Source organism: Myotis myotis, unplaced genomic scaffold (assembly GCF_014108235.1).
Source record: "Myotis myotis isolate mMyoMyo1 unplaced genomic scaffold, mMyoMyo1.p scaffold_m19_p_2, whole genome shotgun sequence".
Lineage (NCBI taxonomy): Eukaryota > Metazoa > Chordata > Mammalia > Chiroptera > Vespertilionidae > Myotis > Myotis myotis.
The window spans coordinates 194,554,272-194,580,100 of record NW_023416324.1 but is presented as its reverse complement, the minus strand read 5'-3'; the positions used below and the strand labels follow the sequence as shown (position 1 = coordinate 194,580,100).

At 38.9% G+C, this 25,829-nt stretch overlaps 1 protein-coding gene across 1 annotated transcript in view; it reads left to right on the top strand.

Moving 5' to 3' along the window:
* RSRC1 (arginine and serine rich coiled-coil 1) overlaps nt 1-8,227 on the top strand; it is a 342,660-nt gene extending 334,433 nt beyond the window's left edge. Inside the window, exons 8-10 of the mRNA XM_036349070.1 lie at nt 1,452-1,558; nt 6,706-6,858; nt 7,760-8,227. Of these exons, the coding sequence (XP_036204963.1) occupies nt 1,452-1,558; nt 6,706-6,858; nt 7,760-7,852 (353 nt within the window). The 3' untranslated portion in view covers nt 7,853-8,227. The remainder of the gene's footprint in view (nt 1-1,451; nt 1,559-6,705; nt 6,859-7,759) is intronic.
* The last annotated feature ends 17,602 nt before the right edge of the window (nt 8,228-25,829 follow it).

Below are 25,829 nucleotides of genomic sequence, written 5' to 3'. Positions count from 1 at the left end.
GAGGGAAATAATTGAAAATACATTATGCCTTTTCCTGTTTAGACTATATTTTACAATCACCAAGTCGTCAATGAGGCAAGGTCTTCATTATAGAGGAATTAGAGCTAATAAATGCAGGAAGAATAATAGAATTAGAAATCACCAGTTTCAACCTCTTGTGCAATGATAGATCTAAGCAGCAAACATTGATATCTGCTAAAACCTTTCAATGAAAGGTCATAAAGAACTTCATAACAGAAGGGTCAGGCTGACAACACCTTGGACCCACTGCTCAATCTTAGCCTCACTGAAAGTGGGAGAAGCGCATCCTGATATGATGTGATAGGATTGCACAGCACCACCTTTGATGTATTCTTGGTCAGAAGAAATTGAAACTGAATCTAGATCTAACTACTGGTTTACACAAACTACAAAGGGTAAAGGAACATGTAAAATGACACCATGAGAATAAAAATTAGTCAGACCCAGAATGTGGAAATTGTTAAAGGATAAATGATCTGGTTTCTTCCATAAATAAATGGCAATGAAAGGAAAGACAGTGGACAGGACGTGATTAAAAGAGATTTAAGATACTTATTGACCAAGTGTAATGTGTAGACCTTGTTGGGATCCTGTTCCAAACAAGCCAACTATAAAAAGACATGTTTTTGGACATTTGTGAAAATTAAACATGGACTGTATAAGATGATATTAAGAGAATTATCTATAATAATAAAAGCGTAACATGCAAATCGATAAAACAGCAGAACGACCATCCAAATTCAGACTAAGCTGGGGCTGCGAAGGCCTACTCTTACACAGATTTCGTGCATAGGGCCTCTAGTTGGTAATATTGTTGGATATGAAGATGGTATTGTTATGGTGCTATTTTTAATTTTTTTTCTTAAGCCCTATCTGAGATGCCTACTGAAATATTTAGTGGTAACATGGTATGATATCCAGGATTTACTTTACTCCTGGTCTACCAGAACACACATACACACTGAAGTGTGATGGATAGATTAATTAAGAATAATAGAAAGTTAATGATTATAGAAGCTGGATGGTGAGTACAGGTGGATTTATTGTGTTCTTATTTTAGTTTTATGTGTATTTTCAAAATAATGAGGGTATTTTTTTTTCACTTGTTTTTTAAAAGTTCTCCCACCAGATTAGCCCAGATTGGCTTAGATCATTAACAGCAGTGCCTTCTCAGCAATATTTTACGTTTTAGGTGAAAGTCTTAGTATGTAGGGACATTATGCTTGCAGATCATAGGGGAAGAAAGGTTTCTTGCTGTAGCCTAACTATTACTATAGCTTTTCATCCAGTTAAATTTTTCTTTTCATCCAGTTAAATTTTGTGAGTTAAAATTACTTCATAGAAATAAAGAACTCCGCTTAGGTGTAGTGTCGTTAACAAGTTTATATGCCAAAAAATACACTGACAATTCCCCCCCCCCTTTTTTTTAGACCAAACCACCCTGGTAGAACAAGTAAAAAGAGTAAAAGAAATTGAAGCCATTGAAAGTGATTCTTTTGTTCAGCAGACATTCAGATCAAGTAAAGAAGTCAAAAAGGTAAGTTTTCATCCAGGTATTATGAATAAACCTTTAGATTCCAACTGAAGAGATGCTTTATTAATGGATTTCACTTAAATGTAAGAGCTTCTGCTAACAGATAGATGAAGTAGGGTGAGAGAGTGTCAGCATGTTATTGAGAGAGAGAGAATGAACCAGTGAGAATCAGTTTAAGTTAAATTTGTCAAAAAATATACTGTAAAAATGTGTCTGATGCCATTTTTATTTTAACATTCACTGAAAAGACCAAGTAAAATGTCAACACAGTTCTACAACAATAATATGCATTTCATGAACATAATACATGATTTTCCTTTCAAGCGTAAATACTGGTATCTACTTTTTGAATTCGCATTGCTAGAGAAAAGTTAGAAAAGGCCTTTAACAATGAAATTATACCCAAATAGTAACATATATCTATACTCTTGTCAGATGGGTATCTAGTAAAAGGGGCTTTGATTAGCATTTTATTTCTATTGAATATTTTGTATGTGCTTTCAGTCTTAATTAAGGCTGCTTTTGGGAATATATGTTTCTTTGGTAGGAAAAGACATTTTACTATGAAAATACATGTAATCTTTAGTAACACATCTGACAAAGACATGATATACTTACCAATTACTCAAAAATATTCTACATGTATACATAAGTTAATGACTGAGAGAACCAAGATGGAGCAGGGGCCTCTGCCTCCACAAGGAACCTTTTTAAATCTATGTGAAGGAAGCCCATCTTCTGTTTCAACTATTTTTAAAATAGTTTTCCCTTCACAATGATCATAAAAAGCAATAAAATCAATTCTGGAAACCCTAGAAATAGCTAGTTTTAGGTTGGATAAGTATGACAGAAAAGCAAAAATAGCCTAGAAATGTTATTAATTCAGCACTTTGAGTTGAGTCCGTTAGAAATGTATTTAGTTAAAATATTTTACCAACATTTTTATTTCTTTCCTCCAAAAGCAGAACCAACTTGCAGACATCTTGGGTATAGCAATTGGGAAGCAGTGGTCAAAAAGCATAAAATGTAGAGTCAGGCAGACTTGGAAACACATTCTGATTCTATTTACTATCTACATCCTTAAACTATATAACCTTATTAAACCTTGGCTTTCTTATCTTCAAATGGGGATAATACCCATGGCAGAGGTCTTTAAAAGATAAACAAGATACTGTATGTAGAACAGTTAGCCAAGTGCCTGGCACACAGGAAGACTCCAGAAATGAAAGCTGTTTACTACTCTTCTTCTCCTGCTCCTGCCCCACCTCCTCCTCTTACTGAACACTGAGGGATATATTTGTCGATGGCTTCCTAAAGAGGAATTGTAGGTACAAGGATTCCCATTGTGGTTGGACCAGAGATTGTTGTAATTTTTTATGGTTTCTATACCTTAAAATTCTCCATATTTGAGGCTTGTTGACCTATTGTATTACTAGCAAAATAGTTAAAAATTACTTCAGAGCTTTATGTAGCTTTAAATGTGCTGGTTTCCTGTATAGGCATCAGCTTTGGACTAGTTTGTTTCAACACAGCAATTTGAAAACATTAAAGCACTGAGCAAATTATGAGAAACAATGTTGTATCCTAGCCCCACTTTTTAAATTTAACTTACATGGCTGCCATTAATACCAGACATTTAGCATATATAATTTATCTAATATCCCAATAACCCTTATTTATAGCTAAGGAAGCTGAAGCTCAGCAAATTTTATAACCATGGTCAAACTGCTAGTAAATGACAAGAAGCAGCATCTAAATCAAATTTGTCCAACTCCAGAGCCTCTTTTTCCTATTATCAAATGTCTAGTAATTGTGAACGCAATGAACCTTCCCTGTTGTAATATAAAGAAAGCATGCATTGAAATATAGTAAGTGGTACCAACAGGGTAATATGCTAAAAAGCCTCGGAAGATGGCGTTTACCTTGGTGAATGTAAATAGGATTAGCTATACAACACTGGACTTTTATTAGTCGCTGCATTTCAAAATTATCAGAAAAGCAGTGATGGGCCAACAGTGAATAAATTCACATTCGACTGCAATATAAAACAGGACCAATCTTAGTTTAGAAAGTGATATTCTTTTTTTAGTTTCTAAAATGTCTGTGTCTCCAGTATATAGTAGGAATTCAGGATGCCCACAAAGCTGAATTATTTATTAGGAGATTACTTAGCACAGGGAGGTAAATTATCTTGAGTACTGTTTAATCCAGATCATGGGAGAGGTGATGGGGTATCCCTGATGCATAGCAAAGACTCTCTTGAGGACTATATTACCCACAACCCAAGTTTCAACATCTTTCTCTCCTGGAAAGTTCTACACTCATTGGTATAAAGTTTATATCTAAAAAAGGCTTTTCTATACTATCCACCCTTTCAGTTGGTAGAGTCTTTAGCAATGTTAATTCCACTAATTCAGCTAGGGAGCCGTTACCAGAAAAGTGGCTGTTACTAATGACATGCTAGACACAGTGTCGTCTGCAACACTTATCGATTGGACTAGTGTCACCCTCTGCAATCATGTTTCTCTTGTGAGTAATCTAATAGCTCCCGGTATATCATCAACATCAGGAACAAGATGCAGCTTGTTTTCAGACTGCTTTCCATAATAATATTACCAGTTATTCATCCCTTAAATTGTTATATCTGGCAGATATCCGCCTCTGTTTAAAAAGAGGGTAATTTGTTCTTTAACTTGAAGTACAATTTGAAAACAATTTTTTCCAAACTGAACCACTAGGTGGCAGTACTGTTCAAAGACGGATGTTTGATAGTGGCCATGTTGAGGGTTTTTAAATCATCAAATTTTATTTTCTTCACTTAAATAAAGAAGCAATTAATGATTGTTTTCACACATTTTTAATTATGTATTATTATATAATAACTTCCATGTTCTGATTCAAACCTCTGAGAACTTCACTTATGTTTGCATAACTTCTCAAAGAAATATGTACAGTGAAGGTAAAAAATAGAATTAGGTTACTTAGTTTTTATAATAAAATATTATCTCTGCCATACTTTTGGCAATTAGAATAACAGCACGCCACAATTTTTCAAGGCAGTTGCACACAGACAGCTAGTCTCCTAACTAAGCCCTATCAAAGAACGGCCGAGATATGCAGAATGGCATGCTCTTCTAGTCTCTGCACAGCAACATAGATGACCAAACAGTGATGTCCTGGACCTCACTGGATTAGGATACTCCCATTTTTCTCCTTGCAGAATATTGGGTTTAATCTATGTCTTCAGTTTTATAAAGAGTCAGTATAATATCTTCTAAATAAGGATTGCGAGTCTTCTAGGCCCAGTATATTGGAGTCATAGAAATATTTGAGACCTGTGGGGGGAAAGTATTGGCTCCAAAATATAAGAATAGAACTTCCAATTCAAATTTAACAAATATTTCTTTAAATGTGTCTTATGTCGCTTTTTACAATTTGTGTTTATATATGTATTATTATGTACTAGAGGCCCACTGCATGAAATTCGTGCACGGGGAGGGGGGGTTCCCTCAGCCCAACCTGCACCTTCTCCAACCTGGGAGCCCTCAGGGGATGTCCTACTGATAGCTTAGGCCTGCTCCCTGTGGTTCTCTGCTCTCTGCAGGGCCTGCCTGCTCAACGCGAGGTGAGGGGCAAGCAGGGCCTGCTGTCTGCTCTCTGCGGTGCCCACTTGCCGGCTCGCCCTCCGCGCCCCCACCCCCACCCCCACCCCCCCATCCCCCGGCGGGACTGAAAGGTCTGGAGGACTCCTGGGGGCGGGTCCAGCTGCACGGCCTGCCTGCTGCTCCCCCGGCGGGGTGTGGCTATGGCACCGCCATTCATATTCCCTCTTTATTAGATAGGATTTTTCGTTAGTAATTTGTCAGTCCCATTAGGAAAGTGTAATCTCCAATTGGGACAGGGAACATAACTATTTTATTCTCTTTGTATACTCAGTGCTTAACAGTTAGTAGTACTTAATAAATACTGGTTAAATAGATGGATTTTTAATTCTAAGATAAGTTATTCTAAGAAAGGATTAACTCATTCATGCCTATTTCATTTTTTTTTCTATATGATTTTCTCAGTGAAATCTGTTTTTCCCTTCATTTAAAGAAGTGAGTGTTCAGAAATAGACAGGTCAAAAAGAAAATGGAAATTGAAAAAACAATAGGTGTAGAACCAATAGGTATAGAAAGGGGGCAAAGAAGTTGAATTAATCTCCCAATTATCTTCATTTTTTATTTTAATTTTTAATTTCAACTTCTCATCTAGTCCATTTCATATTATCCCTGAAACCTTGCTGCTAATAACTGCTTCCCTGGCTTTCTCCTTTCTTAGGGGAGGAAATATTAGAACCATCCCGAGTTAGCACCAAACTGCTGGCTCCTTCCTGGCAGGAACAATGATTTATTAGCCTTTTTGTCCCCAGCCCTTAACGCGGTGCCTGTATTATTCAGCAATAAAACTGAATGAAATACTGATATGTGAATAACATGGATGAGCCTTGAAAACATTATGCTAAATGAAAGAAACCAGTCACTAAAAAACACATATTGTATGATTTCTTATATATGAAATGTCCAGAATAGACAAACCCATAAAGACAGACAGATTAGTGGTTGCCAAGGGTTGGGAAGAAATGGAGAGTAGTGACTTCTAATGGGTATGGAGTTTTGGAAAGGATGATGAAATGTTTTAAAGTTGCTTGTGGTGACGGTTACAAAACTCTCTGGGTATGCTAAAAGCTATATGATTTTCAATATGTGAATTATATCTCAGTAAGACTGTTATTTTAAATAAATAAATAAATAACCTATGACTTCGCTTTTTATACTTAAAGAGGCCAACTAAATGCTGGAGATTTGTTGCAACCTTGTTTTGTAATAGAATTTACATATATGAAATATATTTTTTTAATAGTATGGACTCCAAGTACCAATTTCTTAAAATTATGCTGATCATAAGAAATGATAAGCATTTTCCCAATGTTTTTGTATTTGTTTGCTTGTTTGGGAATAATTTTGTTTTTAATAGACTAAGGCTTCTTCATGTTGACTTTCATCTCAAAAGAGACTATTGAGCAATTATTATTCAAAATCAGAAATATTATTAAAGCAGACTTGTACTTGCATATTGTGATGCAATTAATAATATGTGTTTTATGTCAGTCGGTGGAAGCCAGTGAAGTGAAGCATGTGCCTGCAGCATCAGGACCAGTGTCAGTAGCTGCTGATCTACCCAGTCATGAAAAAGAAATAGACCCGAGCAGCATCCCTACTGCTATCAAGTACCAAGATGACAATTCTCTGGCTCACCCAAACGTAAGATCCTAAACCTAAGACTGTCAGTTGAAATCTAGTTGACTGAAATGAATTCAGACTGTTGCCCTTTTGTGTTGGCAACAAGACGACCATTGAAGGAAATGGATTCATATGTTCCAATTTGCTAAAAGTAGGCAACTGGAGCTGTTACATGTATTTGACTGTGGTATGTCCCAATTCATGTTGCCTGATTTCTAGAAGAAGTATTTCTATGACTAAGAAAAATGGACAGAAAGAGGAGTTTTGTTGTGTTTTTAATCTGGCACTAAAAGATCTGATTCAGGCTCAGCTTAGATGGTTCATTGACTATGAACTTGTCATGGACATACTTTGCTATCTTCTGTGAAATGCTGTCATTTCACTCAGTCTCTCAGAAAGATTGTAGGAAATAAACTTCACAAAATCCTATATAATAAAAGGTTAATATGCAAATAGTCTGAACAGTGGAACAACTGAACAACCAGTCGCTGACCACTAGGGGGTGTGCACGGAAAATGATAGGTGTTGGCCGTGGCAGGATGGTGGAGCAGGTGAGCAGGGGCGCCAGACCAAGGTGGGGCACCAGTCGCTGTCACCGGGGCAAACCTCTGGTGGTTACTAAAAATTCTTTGCTCCTGCATGCTGCGGTCCCACCTGGCGCTCACACCTACTGCTGGCGCCAGCCCCACTTGTAAGGTATAAAATTGTTAAGCAAATGATGTTGATATTAGTCCTTTTAATCCAAAGCTATCTGATCATTATTAATTCCAAATAGATGATCTTCAGTTAAGAAGTCATAGAGTTAAACAGTATTCAAATCTTGTGCTGAAAGATATATTTCATAAAGGTGCTTTGCATCATGTAAGGTCAAACCCCAGTGATTAGTACAAAATAACATTTTTTCTTTTTTTTTTTATTTCAGTTATTTATTGAGAAAGCTGATGCTGAGGAGAAGTGGTTCAAGAGATTAATTGCTCTTCGACAAGAAAGGCTAATGGGCAGTCCTGTGGCCTAATTAATACATATGGTTGAATTAACAGTAACATTGGAAATTTAGGTTTTTATATCCCATTTTAACTTTTTACTCTTATAAAGAATTGACCCAATTATATAAAAAGGTAATCTCATTTAATTCATTTCTCATGTCGGCTTGAATATTTGTTGACTTGAACTTAAACACTGAATATTAAAACTAGTATAATATTGAGGAATGCATGAAAATCCCTGCTGTTAATAAAGCTAATCCTAAAAATATCAATGTTAAAGTAAATGGCACACAGTATCATTTCTAAGTACAATTTTTAAAATATCAAACTGTCATTTAAAGACACTATTTGATCATGCATATATGAGAATCAAACTATATGCTATAAATATGAGATTTCATCTACCATGTCTTTGAATCTTTTATTTCACCTTACTGGGAAATTTTAGGAACAATAAAAAGCATTCTTAACAATCTAAGCAGAATGAGCATGTTAATATTTAAAGAATAACATATTTATTGAAAAAAATTTCTTAAAGATTAAATAAATTGATGTCTTATTGCTTAGAGATCAGCTTTTACTAAGTTCCTTTTAAACATGTTAGCAGATCCCACTCATTCTTTTAGAAATCACATGCTCATGCTAGACCTAACCACTTGGCAAAATGTCCATGACAGGGGAGTCATTTCCAAGGAAACAGGTAAGAGCTCTCGCTTCAGTCTTACTTAGCCATCTGCTGTTCTCTGTAGAGGAAGCCAACTAGTTGTAATGTTGAGAAGGCTCTGTCACTGTAGAATACCTTTCTCTAGTGGCTGAATGAAAATCAACTATGCATTCCATACTGAACATGCCAGAGATAAGGGCTTTTAGTCCTTGCCTTTAGTTTTCAACAGCTGACATAAATATTTCCCTCACCTATTTTGTTCTGTTGTTTGCTCTCACTCTAATTTAGTCTCTGTGAAGACTGTACCTCAGAATACAATATAAGCATGAACAGTTTTGGGGATAAAATTACCAATTTATAGGACATCTAATGATTTTCTTTTTTCTGAAACCACTAAAATTTAATCCTTGTTAAAAATGAAAAATATAAAGCCCTGGCCGGTATTTCTCAGTGGGTAGAGCGATGGCCCATGCACTGGGGGATCTTGGGTTCAATAACTGGTCAAGGCCATGTACCTGGGTTGTGGGTTCGCTCCCTGCCCCCTCCTGGTTCAAGGCACATGTGGGAGGCAACCAGTTGATGTGTCTCTCACATCAATGCGTGTCTCTCTCTCTCTCTCTCTCTCTCTCTCTCTCTCTCTCTCTCCCTCCCTCCCTCTTCCTCTCTCTCTCCCTCTCCCTCTCCCCCCGCTTTCTCTCTCTCTCCCCTCCGTCCACTCTCTCTGAAAAGCAATGGAAAAATATCCTATGGTGAGAATTAACCAAAAAAAAAGACAAAAAACTATAAAGAGCTTACATTTAATTGCAAAAGCTATGGAAAAGAGACTGATGATAGATACATGTTTTTATACAAACATGTTTTCACATTCTAAATAAATGCTAGTGTTCTTTTTTTTTTAGCCGTTAGTGCCCAGTATGAACTCAGGTTTGTATGGTTTTTAATGTAGATATATATATTTTTTTAGTGACTTTAAAAAAAGATTGAAGTTTCTGAAATATTTTTTTATTTTATTCTTTGCATAACTTGTAAATTATAAAAGTATTTTCACCCTTCTGAAAAGTATACTGTAGTGTTCCAGGCAAGAATATGGGTTGTCATTGGGCCTATCAGTGATTCTCCAAAGAACCTGAACTAGGTGTTTTTTTCACAGTATTACTAACATTCCTCATCTATAAAATAGTGAAAATATTATGATCCACTCTAATTATATGTAACTCCAGTGTTCCTCTGTGGTAAGTAGCTCAAATACAAAAACTTGAACTGCAAGAGATTTGTATTTTAAAGGTACATTTTTTTATAGAAATAAAGAATCGGTTATCTTTTTAATTAATTAACTAAACTTTAGTCCCTGCAGGAACTCAAAGACTATTCGCCCTTCTTGCTGATCTTCAGTATGATTAATTTTAATGTATTAACTGCGCTTATCTGTGTTCCTATTGAAGACTACAATATTACCACACATGCCAAATCAAATGTAATGGAAAGGACTCATTGAACACCATCAAACACATCACCGAGCTCAGGCCTTCTTTAGTGTCCTAACATAATAAGCCTAAAACAGAACAGTACCTTTCATGTCACTTGAATAATGATAACAATTTGGACCTACATGAGACCTCAAAGTGTTTTTTGAAATGTTGATTTTGTGTAAAATGATGAGTACTAATAATACAAGTTGGATTTTCATTTCTGAGGTGAGTACATTCTCAGGGAAAATGGAATAAGAGAACTTTCCTGGCACTCCCTAATTAAGAGAATAAGATCCATAAGGATATAAGGACAGGACACACTTCAGGCATCCGAGCTGTGAAATGAGGATACCAATAGTGTGGACTTGCCTACTGTGATTTATTTTTAGTAAAATTACCTAAAAGAAAGCCATTCATAGGAAAAGTTTACTATTTATGCCAATGTAACATTTTGGCATGGTAACCATCTTAATGAAATGAGCAAATAGTTGCACGGATAATGATTTAAAAAGCTACATCCTAATTTCAATGTAGTGTACTCCCTCTGTTTGTATTTGAAATACTATGGCCAATAGACCCCATTCCAGCTCTCCCCAGTGTTCCCAGATTTCCCTCCCTGCCAAGACCACAGGAAACCCTACTTGCTGCACTGATAGTGACCTAACTGACTTAAGGAATCGTAGGTCTTCTTCGGTCAGATTTACCCACTTTTTAAACCTGTTTTTAAATACCTAGCTTGGGCCAGGCACAGTAAGGGCAGGTGAGTATACAAAGGCTTAGTTGTGAAGCTCAGCATGAATATGGCATAAGAGATACAATATTTAGTAGCAGAGGAGAGGACATGGTTGCAAAGAAGAGAGAAATTACTCCAAGTTATAGAATTAAGGGGGGCTTAATGGAAGAATTCACAACTGAGCGAAGATCTGAAAGGATAAGAAAGCTCCTGAAGCCACAAGAACTCACATCCACCCCTTCCTTCCTTCTGATAGCTGCTCTAGAAGGCTGGGAACTGCTGCAGCTCTAACCCAGGGAAAAGTCCCTTTTGTGAAAGACCCAAGTGGCCCTTCCCTCTCAATCATATTAAAAATCCAGGCATAATTTTAGGTTCCTGGTCACTTTGGCATTCTCTGGCCATTCCTTCCTCTTGGTGGAGAATTGGCTGAATAAGCTTACTCTTCATTTGGCCCCTAGCATCAGCAGTCTTGCATCACCCACCACTGCTTGTCAGCCAAGATGACATGAGCCGAGATGTGCAATGGCACCTGAACGGAAACTTTCACTACCTCTAAGAATGAATTACATCTGCCAATAAGGCCTTCCCTGGCCATGTGGACCACTGTGTGCTCCCTGATACTCTTGTCTTTCTACTGTATGTTACAGAAAGCATCAGTTTGGAGTAAAAGACACAGTTCACTTGCCTGTGGTTAGATCCTTCCACAAATTTCCTTTGGTTTGGGCAACAAGTGAAAAATCTTTCAGTGAGCAAATAAGGTAGGGAAAAAAAGCTAGAAATGAAACAAGACATGGAAAATTTTTGGTCACTAAACTATGGATGAGTTAATCTAGAATTCTTACACCCATGTTACTCCTTTCCCCCTTTTCCCACCCCTAAAATTCCTTGTGAGTATTATTACAGAAGAGATTTTAAATCAGCCCTTGGCCGTTACTCAATTGATACCATGCTTGAATTACTTAGAAAATGTTTGAATGCCATCCTTTAGAACTTCCTTATGGAATAACGGAAAAACAAATAATCTTGATCTGAGTCCTGACAGCAGAACAGGAATAAAAGTGGAGGTAAAAAAGAACACTGAATTCTCAAATCATCTTCATCTTTTATCACAGGGATGGACATTGATCAATATATTCAGCTCTGTTTGGTGGTTGGTTTGTTTTTCTAAATCAAAGAAAGTGTTCTGTTATAATATATTTCTAAGTTATTTTTGCTATTACTATATCTCCAGAAGCTAGTTCATGCCTGACACCAAAGAAAGCTTTTAATACATGGTTTTTTTATGAAAGAAGAGTGGATTTGTTCATGTCAAATGGGCAGTCTAATTAACAGTCTGGTTATTTAAATTACTCAAGCTATTTGGAGCCAGTGCAAAAATAAATAGGTGTTTGGGTATATACCTAAAATAATTACATTATGCCAAGTGAAATAATCCAATTACAAAAAGACAGATATTTTATGATTCTACTTATATAAGGTTTTTAGAGTAAGTAGTCAAAATCATAAACAAAGAAAGTATAATGGTGAAAGTATAATGGAGAAAAAGGTGAATTATTGTTTAATGAGTATAAAGTTTCAGTTTTGCAAGATTAAAAGAGTTAAGGGAATGGATGGTGGTGATGGTTGCACAACAATGTAAATGTATTTAAAACCCTGAACTATACACTTAAAAATGATTAAGATGGCAACTTATATGTGTATTTTACCACAATAAATATATGTAAATATGTATACATGTATATAAGATAAATAGATGAGGTTTATAATCCAACTAGAGGCCTGGTGCACAAATTTGTGTACCGGGGGGGAGGGGGTCCCTTGGCCTGGCCTGCGGGATCAAACCAAAACCGGCTCTCCAACATCCCCTGAGGGGTCTGGATTGCAAGAGGGCACAGACCAGGCCGAGGGATCCCACTGGTGCAGGATCGGGGCTGTGTGAGAGACGCAGGAGGTTGGCCAACCAGAGAGGGACCACGGGAGGGCTCCAGGGCACGTCTGGCTCATGTTGCTCAGTCCCAATCGGCCAGACCCCAGCAGCAGTAAGCTAACCTACTGGTCAGAGTGTCTGCCCCCTGGTGGTCAGTGCATGTCATAAGTGAGCAGTTGAGTGGCCTTAGCATATCATTAGCATATTATGCTTTGATTGGTTGAGCAGACGACCAGTTGACTGGACACTTAGCATATTAGGCTTTTATCATATAGGACTAGAGGCCCGGTGCACAAAATTCGTGCGCTGGGGGGTGGGGTTCCCTCAGCCCAGCCATGGCAATCCCAGGAGCAGGCCCACCTGGGGGCCACCTGCCCTCCACACTTGCCTGCTCTGGGATCGCCATGGGGTCCCAGCTGGCAGTGGGGCTTAGGTGGCACACTGGGGTCCTGGCTGGGGGCAGGGCTTAGACAGCACACGGGGGTCCCGGCTGGGGTGGGGTTTAGGGGACCCGATCGCACCGCCTAAGCCCGGCTGCTCAGGGCCGCACACGGGGCCCGGATGGCGTCTGGCGCTGGCCAGTCCTGCCTGCAGTATGCAAATTAACTGCCATCTTTGATGGCAGTTAATTTGCATATGGTGCTGATTAGCCCATGGGAAGCGTAGCAAAGGTATGATCAATTACCCTTTTTGTCTTTTATTCAATAGGATTAGTTTAGTTTCTCTGATTTATATCTCCAAATGTCTCTGAGCTGACAGAGGCCTTTGGAGGGGTACAGAGTACATAGGGACTAACGGGAGGCTAGACTGTAAGCAAGAATCTTACTTGTCCTATCCTTGCCCAAACTTTCTTTCTGGTTTAATTTTTTTATTGTATAAATAAAACTTCAAATGATGTGGATGTGGTCATTCAGGGTCCCCCTACTATCTCCTGTGGTTGCTCTCAATGTAAGCTACAGGTCAGTTTTCAAGGAATAAAGGCTACCAATACTATAAGACAACACTTTAAACTCAACTGTGTCCCATTTTATTTTTAGGTCTCGAAAAGGAATGGCAAAATGATCCTGCTGCAGTTCTCAGAATGATGAACTGAATTGACCCTCTCATATTTGTATCTTGCAACATGGTCCTCAGGTTTAAATCCCACAGAGTAAAAAACCTATTATACTGCAGGCTCCCTCTGTAATCTTTGAACAGCTAAAATCCCATGTCTTCAAAATCCATAACTATAGTCTATCTACCTGTGCATGTTCCTCAAAAATTATGTCATAAACATAAAATAGAATTTAAAAGATAAATATTTGAGAGATAAATGTTTTCCAAATACCAGCACAATAGATTGAATGACTATATTAAAGATTGAGTAGATTTTTTAAAGCAATTCTGTAACTGGATAATTTAGCCTCAACGTGGCTTCTCTCTTTCCTCTTTCTACTATAGTAAGTCTAATTGACCTGGAGAAGATAACTCATGAGAACTTATTTATTAATAGTTTGAAAAAAATTTTTTTTCAAATAGCTGTGTATGAAGTAAAAATAGAATGCCTTCCAAAATTATAATCTCTCATAAATATAATTTTCTCCATTTTGAAATATTTCATTTTTAAAAAATGTTATACCCTACCATACAGCATAATTGGCATCCAGAGTCATATGTTACTTAATAGTTGTTGGATCAAAAACACTTGAACCTTCAATGAAAAAACCATTTTAATATTAACAGTTGTTCTCCAACAACCATACTTGCATTTCAAAGATCATGTGGACTGTTTTCAGCAAAGGTGCTCAGAGACTTTTAACTCACCTTCTTTATAATTAATAAGAGAAGGTGACAAGTGATTGGTAAATAGGTTAGCATTCACCACAGCCTAGAAAATACCAGAGACTTGATTTCTATTTGAGGTCCTTAACTCAGCCTTCCACTTTCAAAGGATTTTTATCTTGCTATAATAACTGTGCATTATAATTCCCAAGAGACATTGCTCATTAATTTCTAAATCCTTTTGAAAGGCATTTACAGAGACCTTAGAACACTTGGAAAGAGTTATAAAAACGTTGTGCTTTAAAAAATATAAATATTGTGCTTTTTCTCTTATTTTTTGAAAAACCTGTGTTATAATTCCCACAACCTATGACAAAAATCTGTTCTTTTACTAACAAAGGCAGCATGGATTTGAAATGTATTCTTACTTTTAGAGTGAAAAAAGGCAATATAATTTAAATATCAGTAAGGTGGGTTTAATATTGGGTTCCAGTTCAGATATGCAATTTTTAAATTAAATATAAATGACCACCACTTTACTAAATTAATGCTCTTTCTGCTCATTACTTCAACCTGTTTTCAATATTCATTTATATATTTTCTCAAAATTATATCATTTAAACATGACAGCAAATGGTCATGTATAACATATTAAATCTGCTCATTTGCTAACCTTGAATAAATTCATGCAACCTGATAAAAGAATACACAAAATAAAAGTTACATCAAGAATTCAGCTTTTTACATGATGGTTTCCATGTTTTTGTGATTTGGGTTTAATGTTTTCATTATAAAATACTAAAAACACAGAAGGAAAGTTACATTTCTCATATGTAACCAGTTTGTAAACATGAAGAAATGCCTGCCCCTCCTGTTCTGTGGCTGCGTTGTCCTTCTTGCCTGGTGACACTGTCCTTCTCAGCCTTTCCCTGTTGGGGAACAACCACATCTCTGTAGATAGTGACACATGGCTCTCTGTTCAGACCATGAGAACACATTGGTCTGCCGTTAACTCTTTCCCTAAATATATGCCTTGGATAATTTTCCAAATGGTGCTTTATTCTTTTTCATGGCTGAGTAGATTCCTAAAAGTGGAAGTGCTGGGCTACAGGATATGTACCTTTCGCACATAAACTAGTCAATAGCAGCAACCATAAGTAAGCTTTCAAATAGATGATTTCATGCAACAGATCCAGAGACAGGGAAGCATCGATCAGATGCTCAAACCTCAGAGGGAAGGTAGGGGAGGGTGGGGAAAAGAGGGAGAGATCAACCAAAGGACGTGTATGCATGCAAATAAGCATAACGAATGGACACAGACACCAGGGTGGGGTGAGGGCATAAACAGGGGAGGGGGAGCAAAGGGGGAATAAGGACACATTTGTAATACCTTAATTTAAAAAAATTCTACCAATCTCTTCAAATTACTTAAAAACTAAAAAGTTGTTTTATGATTAGAGCATACTGTATGTAGCTAGTTCTCTCCATCATCCCTTCAGAATCATTCTTCACTCTTTTTTTTTTTCTCTCTCTCTGCAGTGTTCCAGGAGCCTGACCTATAAGTTGGCATCACCCAGTTTTCCTTGCCCTCTGCTTCTGGTTAGGTTCAGCTGATAGGAGGCGCTGGTGGGAAAGCAAAGGAAGAAGGAGAGAAAATGGTTATCTGTACCCCCGTGGGGCCACATGTCCCTTGTGGCTGCTTTCCCAAGGCCACAACTCTGGTAGGCCAGCCCCTCTCCCAGGAACACAGCTCTCACCATGTTGTAGTAGCAGCTCCTCCTTCTGCCCCTCAGATCTGGAGGCAGCTTCCTGTAGCTACTAGCCCTGATTGGTTCCCCTGGCCCTGCTCACAGCCCTGTATGTAATGCCTTCATTAACCTTTTGAGTATGTAATCTGTTTACTGCTAGGACAGCCACTGATAAATTATCTTCCAGGGCAGTGTATCAATTGGGATTAATTAAGTACACCAATTAGTTTTTCCTACACAGTGACAAAAGCAGCAATGATCAGTGGCTTAAATAAGAAAAATGTTTATTTCTCTCTCAAGAAAAAGTCCTTTAATGACAGGTCTGGTGGGTTCATACATCCGGAACCCAGGCTCCTGTCCCGCCATTCTCAGTAGGTGGCTTCCACCCCGTGGGGCATTTAGGCTGCTGAGGCTGAAGCCCTGACGCTCACCTTCCATATGCCTGCCTTCCTGGCAGCATGAAGGGTGTACTCCCTTTTAAGAAGACCCTGCCCAGCCTGTGTAGTTCGGTGGTTGAACATTGACCTATGAACCAGGAGGTCATGGTTCGATTCCTGGTCAGGGCACATGTCCCGGTTTCTGGCTCAATCCCCAGTGTGGGGCATGCAGAAGGCAGCCAATCAATGATTCTCTCTCATCATTGATGTTTCTATCACTCTCCCTTCCTCCCTGAAATCAATAAAAATATGTGTGTGTGTTTTAAAAAGGAGACTCAGATATTAAAATTAAAGGGAACTTGGAAGTCTATACCTCATTAACTAGAACTTAGTCAAATGTCTATCTCCCCCCCCCCACCCCTGTTGCAAGAGAGATTGGAAAATGTATTTCAGCTCATCGTAAAAGAAAACATCCTGATAATTATGAATCATAAGATAATATTTCCTTTAAAAAATAAAGCAAAATCCTGAAGAAACCTAGCTATATAGCATATCTACCCATTCAAATGTTCGTTAATTCTGAAAGCTATTAATGGTGAAAGCTGGGTGGCATATTCCCTCTCAGCTCCCAGCGGCTACTAGACCAGCACCTTCGCATGAGGTTATATTAAGCAGGAACAATAGCTGTGTGCACACATTTCAGGCGGAGTAAGTGGCATTTAGATCCTCAGAATCCTAATCACCATTGCTGCGCAGCTCTCTGATCCAGGCCCATACTGATCAATTAAGAGTGGTTCTCTGACCCTAAATACTACTATATATAACTTAGAGAGATCTGGCATGAATGTCTCAGCTTGTTTTTAAGTCATAAAGGTATGATGTCTTGGGGTAAGGGTCCAGGGGAAAAGAGGCAACAAGTCATTAATTTAACTCTAGTGCCTCATCTTCTCTTTCATTTAAGTAGTTTCCATGTCTTTATTCAATGTTTCATCCGTTAGAGGTTTTTAAAAAAAACCACCGTTCATTGATCTTATATTGTAAGCACATGGAAAATGCTCAATTCCATTCTAATTCTACATTTGTCAACCAGCCTTTGATCAATGATTTCTGTCTCCACCAGCAGGGTCTTCCTGTCAGCAAGTATTTTCATTTACTAAAGATTGATTTAACCAAGTGCATGATCTCACGTCAGTGAAGCGATGCATTTGCATTTTTTCAGCCTGCTCTTGCTTCTGAAAAGCCAAGAGAAAGCATCTCAGGTGAGTGACAGGCAGATTCTGGCTCTCTCTGGCTCTGGAAGAAAAGGTTGAAAAGGCCAATTTGTCAAGGTAACAGATCAGCTAGAAATTAGGAGCAATCGCCCCCACTAGTAATAGAGGCACATTTGCCTGGAGCATGCTTATATTTCTGGAAAGCAAGTGAGCTGGCAGGAAGGGGCAGGGTCCAACAAGGGGCATAAATAAGAACCCCAACTCCAACATATAAGCCACAGGTAGCAATATGAAGTTACCCATTGGGATGGCTTTAAAACATGTCTGCAAATTCTTTGATACTTCTCTCATTGAGAAGTGGGGTCTATGTCCCCTTCCTTGAATCTGGAATATTCTTAGTGACTTGCTTGTAACCAACAGAATTCACCAGTGGCACATCATAACTTCCAAGGCTAGTTCAGAGATAGCCACCCCTGGAGCCCTAAGCTGCCATGTAAGATGACAACTCAGCGGCTGCCCAATTGTAAGAAAACCAAGGCACTGTGGAGAGTCTGCACATTGGTGTTCTGGCTGACAGTCCCCACTGAGGTTCCAGTTAACAACCAGCCTGTGAGTGAAGACTCCTCCAGCCAGTCTCCCAAGCTGAGGCCCTTAGAGATACGCCATCTTCATTTCCCTGTGAACCTATGAGCATAATCAAATGGTTCTTTTTATTATTATTATTAATCCTCACCCCCAGGATGTTTTTCCATTGATTTTTAGAGAGAGTGCAAGGGAGGGAGAGAGAGACAGAGAGAGAAACATCAATGTGAGAGAGTGACATCAATTTGTTGCCTCTGGCCCGTGCCTGGACCAGGGCCGGGGATTGAGCCTAGAACCAAAGTATGTGCCCTTTACTGGACTCGAACCCCGGTCCCTTCAGTCCATGGACTGATGCTCTATCCACTGAGGCAAACTGACTAGGGCTCAAGTGGTTCTTTTAGACCACAAAGTTTTGGGTGCTTTATTGCACAGCAATAGTGACCAGAACACCAATCCTATTGAGTCACTGGAAACCTGTTTAAACCACATACTGATAAACTGATGTTTATTGAAGTTCTGCTGAAAACTGGGTGATTGCCACCGCTGGTAGAGAGGCTGCATGACATGCTGTTAATATGAGCTATAGAGTTGACCTCCTGACCTCTGTTCCATGACCTAGTAAACAGGAACAGGAATCCTGCTCTGGCAGAGGTCCTTTGTGGATTAGAGTTGATGTGCATAAAACACTCAGCATAGTGCCTAGCAAAGAACCAGAATCAGTTTTTTTAAAAACTCAAAAACAGTAAAGCTATAATTTCTGGATTTTACATTTCCTGTCATTTCACTTAGAATTAAAATTACACTCTTGTCAGTGATCTTATTTTATAAAACCAACTCACCAAATGCAGATAAGCTGGATAGACAAATCTATAAAAGTGTTTGGGTTAAATGATAGATATAATTAGAAAAATGAGAGCATGGTGTAAAAACAAATACAGGGCTATTTAGCGCCTTTAGCTCGAAATCGGCATGTCCTATAGAGCTGACTGCCATGAGTGAGATTGAATGAGCTGTAATCGTCAAAATGACAGAATTAAGAAAGAAAATTAATTCCTAAAGGAAATCACTGTAGATCTCATTAGCTCAGGAATAACCCACCTTAGGACTTTAATTAAAAATAATATTTATTCCAAATAAATGAGTGCTGGCAGGTTTCTGTGGAATCCGTAATCTTGGCCATGCTAAATCTTTTCTTATATTAAGGCAGACATCATTAATCTCATGTGAGATGCCCTCCGGTCTGACAGCCCTCGCAGCACTGGTGCGATTCTTGCTGCAGCCTTTTTATCTTCACAAAGGAGTTATAACTCATGCAGATACCTCATGTAAAAAGGTCTAGGCAATTAGAGACATCACTCTGAGATCCACGCTGGCATTTTATCATGTTAGGAAACATCTCATAATGAGTTTGGTCTCAAATGGAGGCCAACATCTCAACACTACCGTCAAATTAACAGTGATATTTTATTGGTTTACTTATTTCTACCAATCTTTGTTCCAGAAACGTATCGAGTGTTTTATAAACACATATTCATAGAATATGATCAAATAAAGGAAATTTCAACAAGTCAGTGAAGAAAATAGGGCAAAGGAGAGAATGAGAGTGGAAAAGGTAGGAATTCCTGAAGTTACAAGGAATGAGGTTAATATCCAAAGTGCATACTATAAAGTAATGAAATTCTGTAAAGTTAACACACTTTCTAGCTTGACATCTGATTGCTGACTTATATGATGATTCATTTAGAAGGTTTTGTTCTGTCCCTGTTCTTTTTTTTTTTTTTTTGAGGACATAATCCACATTTTATTTACATTTTTTTAATTGAAGAAAAATTTAAATTTTTATTGAAGTCTCTCAAACAGTACTAAATGCAAAATAATAAAAAACAAAAATTCTTTTAAGATTAATCCCAAAATCATACACCTAATTCCTTTTTGCTGATTTCACTTAAACTTATATGCATGGTTTGTCAAAGACTGTAAACAATTATTTACCAGGTCTGTTACATGTAACGTATAGAAACAGCTTTTAATAGTGTCCCTATTATTATTTGTGTATCTATATATATAAAAGCTTAAGCAGCCATTATGAACGAACGACAGGAACGACTGGTCGACCAGTCGCTATGACATACACTGACCACCAGGGGACAGACGCTCAATACATGAGCTGCCCCCTGGTGGTCAGTGCACTCCCAAAGCCAACTTCCCACAGCACCTCCCCACCCCCTGCTGGCTAACCTCCATGGCCCCTGCCCGTCCCCGTGCCCCCCCCCCCCCCATGGCTCTTCCCTCCCGGTAGGCCTTGATTGCCAGCCAGGCCGAGGGACCCCACCCATGCACAAATTTGTGCACCGAGCCTGTAATAAGTTACTAAAAGATGTATGCACTGCGTTGAATAATGCAGTCCCATGCCTCCCAGGAACCTGGGAATGTGACCATATTTGAAAGGATCTTACAGACGTAATCTAGTTAAGATGAGATCATACTGGATTAGAGTGGCCCCAAATCCAGGGACTAGTGTCTTTATAAGAGAGGGAGATTTGGATTCAGACATACAGGGGAGAAAGCCACTTGATGACTGATAACAGAGGCAGAGACTGGAGAGATAGAGGGGCAAGCCAATGAACACCGAAGCTTGTCGGCTAGGAAGAGGCAAGGATGAATTCTTCCCTGGAGCCTTCAGCAGAAGCGTGGCCCTGCCCACAGCTTGACTTCTTTTTTTCTTTTTCTTTTTTAATATATTTTATTGATTTTTTACAGAGAGGAAGGGAGAGGGATAGAGAGTTTTAAACATCGATCAGCTGCCTCCTGTACACCCCTTCCTGGGGATGTGCCTGCAACCAAGGTACATGCCCTGGACCGGAATCGAACCTGGAACCCTTCAGTCCCCAGGCCGATGCTCTATCCACTGAGCCAAACTGGTTAGGGCCTCAGCTTAACTTCTAACCTCCAGAAATGTGAGAGAATAAGTTTCTGCTGTTAAAGCCACCCAGTTTGTGGTGCTGTTATGACAACCTTAAGAAACTAATATGACACTTAATTTTCCTAAGAACCTACCCAGGATAAATATAAAGGTTTGAAGGGGAAACAGTGAAGGAAAAGAAAATGAAATTCTAAAAACGTTGTCTAGTAACTTTTTGTTTAAAACCTATGGCTCTCCTGTACATGCTGGCTGGTGACAAAATGAGTAGCAAGTAAACATGTGTCTAACAATAAGAGGGAATAAGCAATCTGGGAAGCATCCAGTCACATTGAGTTTAACATTGTTTGTATATGGAAGAACAGGCTTTATTGCATACATTAGAGGCTAATATTTCCAAAGCTATTCAGGGAGGACAGTGTTCAACAAATACAAAATGGGTATGCAAGCATTTTAGAGCTCAGGCAAGATGATTTCAGATCCACTTTAAGACAGAACAGAATTAGAAAGGTAATGTAATACGAAGAACCGGATAAACTTGTGCTACACTTCTGATGATCAGATGAAAACAATAGTTTGTCATCTAAATATCCTGCAAAAGTGAAACTACTGCCTATTGGACCTGATATTTTAAGATATGGACAGCCAGCGATGAGGTAGTGCCTGGTGTCCGCTCACAAAAGCTTCTGCTAGGAGTCGGTGCACCTCCCAACTCTCACAAACAGGGTTCTCCGTCAACACGGTTTTGAATTACACCAGAAGCCCATCGTGGCTGTTACTGGGTTCAGGTGTCCTTCCAGGCCATGAACACACACGCTCAGTAACTGGATCACAGGCTCAAAGCCCGTGGACCAGATTCAGCCCAGGAGCTGGTTTTGTTTGGCCTGCTCCGTATTTTGTTTGTAAGTAATTGCTAACTAAAATCTTGGGAGTTGCCATGTGAAATTCCATATTACCAGCGGGCATGAATTTCTGCAGGACAACCACCTGGAGCTGAATAGCTGAGATCAAGCCCCCTTCAGTGCCTCTTGGTCCCCACCCCTCCAGGTGCCCCTGGCTGTACAGACAGCCCAGGGGTAAGAGCAGGCTCTTGGTCTGACTCCAGGAGGTTTGACCTTGAGCAAGGTCTCTTCTCTGAACTTAACTTCCTCTCTTGTCAAATGGACATAATTATACTGTCTATCTCCTTAGATTGTTTGGGGGGATTAAGGTAATTAAAACACAAAGCACTTGGAGCAATGCCTGTCACATGGAAACTCAATACATGTTTGTTTTTATTCTGATGATTATTAATTCTTATCATCTTACCTATCCCATTTCTTTCACCTTTATTTCTTGTGTGCCTCTCACTGGTGTTTATTTTTTACTCCAGCTCTAAGTAAAACCTCACCCTCAATGGGAGGGAGAGGAGACATTTAGTCTGTGCTCAGTGGGGCAGCAGGGTGATACTGGGGTATTAATTTAGAGCCCAGATTCTATAGCCAGACAGCCTGGTTTCCAATCCCAACTCTTCTACTTCCTAATAGTATGTCCTTAGACAAATTATTTAACTCTTTAAAGCCTGGGTTTACCTCTGTGTCATAGTAATGGAACTGTTTGAACCAGTGTGCCTAGCACATAGCACACTTCAGCTTTTATTATTAAGAACTCACAGCAGGCCACAGCATTTTCCTGCCAACCAGCAACCTCAGGCCTGACTGCCTCAGTTTCCCCCAACAGGCTGCCAGTGCCATTCAGCAGTATGAGCCTGGATCGAGGCTGTGTCCCCAGGGGGTTTCCAGATCCAAAGGAGAAATGAATTAGAAGGAAAGCAGGTAAAGCTTGCAGCCACTCATTCTTTTTTCCCTGTTGCCCCTTTATTTTGTCACCTTAAAATATAAGCCCCAGATTGTATTAAAACTTGCATGCCCTTGAAATTAAGAACAACTCTTCTAAAATGGAAGCAGATTTTCCCCCTACCATTTCAAACAGTAAAAGCATCTAAGCATAATGACAAAGGGATGAAGGCATTCAAAGTTCTTGGTGTTTTCCAAAATAATTTTCTCGTTCCCTAGACAGACTTCTCAAATGATTGCCTTCTCAGTGGGACATCCACCCACAGTTTGAATTCTTTCCAAATCTTATCAGAGACTTAAAAATAACTCTTAAAATAATGCTTTAGACAGTCACATCAAACAGTTCCTGAGGTAGATGACCTCAACAGTATTTCTTAAAGAATGCTTTCTACTATTCAACTTGTTTTAGGCTCTATGATTCTAAAATTACTCATTTTCTTAAAGAAGCAACAAAGTATTTCTTCTATTCCATACACAAAAGAAATAGAGACAGTCACAAACATCAAAGTGTTGACTCAATATGAAAATTCTCCTTCTGAAATTGTCTGCAGAAAAAAAGGTTTTCGAATCTCACTGACAATAAAGATTTTAAAATAGCTGAATGTTAGATTGACTTTAAAAACTAATCAAGACATGCACAAGAATGGTCATAGAGCTTTGGATTTAAAAGCAAAAAAGAAAGAAATCATCCAAAAAATCTATCAATAGTAGATGGGCAAATTACTTGTGGTAAACTCATACAATAAAGTACTACACAGAAACAAAAAGGAGTAAACTACTGCTAAATACAACAACATGAATTAATTTTTCAGGCATAATTTAAGCCTAAGAAGCAAGTCTCAGAATACTGGTCACCTTTGAAAGAGACGGGCTGAGAGGGAGCGTGAGGGGATTTTCCGGGGGATTTTGGAAATGCTTTATAACTTCAAATGGGTGGCGCTGGCCTAAGTTTATTCATCTGTAAAAATGTATTGAGCTGTACACTTAAGATTAGTGGATTTACCCATTTATAAGTCATACCCCAGTTTAAAAATGAATTTTAAAAATTAACCAGGTTTTAGCTGTGGACTTTCATCAACCACACATGGCTCCAGTATGGGCTCTGTGGAAAGTTTGAGTTTTGTTGCTTAATGAAAAGTTAGTGTAACATATTTGTATTTTACATTGTCATTCAAATTCTTTGCCTTTAGAGTACTAGCCTTGATTTTATTAATTAAAGAACATTTTGTTGTTTGTTTATCAGGAAGACTCAAAAACCTTATGTAATTAAACCCAACAATCTATGTCAAAATTTGGACAGCCTGACAATTTCAGGTATATGTAATTTTGCACCATCGAATCCTTTTTCATTATAGCAGCTTACTCTGGGTGTAGTGAGACAAAAATGGCTTTGACGTGGTCATACCTGGATCCGAATCCCTGTACTACCAGTTGCCAACTAAAGGAACCTGGTGACCAAATTGCTTCATCTCTGTGCTCTCACCTACAAGATGGAGATGATGCCTCCCTCATGGGGTTATTGAGAAGATTAGTTGGGATGACGTTTGTAAAAATCTTGGTAGACACTTTCGAAATGGAAACTAGCGCTAAATGGAAGTGAACACTTTTCTATCTTTATTTTAAAAAGATTATGATATGCTCCAAAGTAGCCAAGCCTCAAAGATTTACATTTAAGAAATGTAGAAAAGGCCAAAACTTTTGCCCATGTTATCAACAATAATAGAATCTTTGGCTCAGCCCTGTCTCTACTGTGGGTCCTCACTTCCTTCCCAGGATTTCCTAGCATCTCCATCCTCTCTGGCCTCCCATCACTAGAACAGAACATTCTGTGGCTTCTCTCCTACCAACTCCCTCTCTGCCACCTGAACCTTAGGACTCCAACCCAGGGACTGAGGCCTCAGCTTCTGCCCCCAGAGGCCGCCGAGAGCATCTTTCCACATAGGCGTATTTCTTGTTACCAACACCCCTGAAGGCGACATTGTCTGATCTTTTTCCAAATAAAATATGACCCAGTTAGAATGTATGCAGAATAAACTCCCAGCCATGAATATAGAAATCCTTAGAAAAAATGAGCTGTAAAAGTTAACACAACTGGGAAAGTCCACTGCTTGTTCACAGTTTGGTGTGAACAAGACTCCTGGATCTCACCTCTATAGCAGGCACCAAAACGGAGAATTTAACATTGGGAAATTCCCTCGGTGAACTCAAATTTGCTTTGGATTTTTACTTCCCTGGAGGAAAACTGTGCTCTGGAGAGTGTGCTTCTCAAGGGAGAAGGGTGCTGTTGGCATTTAGGACAAGACGATTCTTCATTGTACCCACCTGCGCCCCACACTGTGCGATGCTCAGCATCGTTGGCTCCACCCCGTGAGGGAAATATAGCAGTTTGAACTATAAAGCATTTCCAAAATACAGCCAACTAACTACACCGTGACATTTTCTCTCTGAGGAAAGGGGCTGTCACTCCCCATGGAATGGGAGTAAACTTAATTTATATTAAGTTTATTTGCCGAAAAATAAAACTACATTTTTTGCACCTGAGTTTGTGGATGGAGTTTGGCACTCATACACTCCTGTTAGTGAAAAGGTCTCAGGCTTGGGAGTGGGGCTGCCATGGACAAGTGTGCAATACCTAAGAGGGCCCCCGTCATATCAAACATCTTATTGATTTGTATACTTATTAAACAGTTTTCCCCATTAATGAAGTATCTTGAAAAAGGCACCTGTTCCTAGTTGAACAAAGATGCCATATGGCCTAGAGGCAGCCCAGATGGGGAGT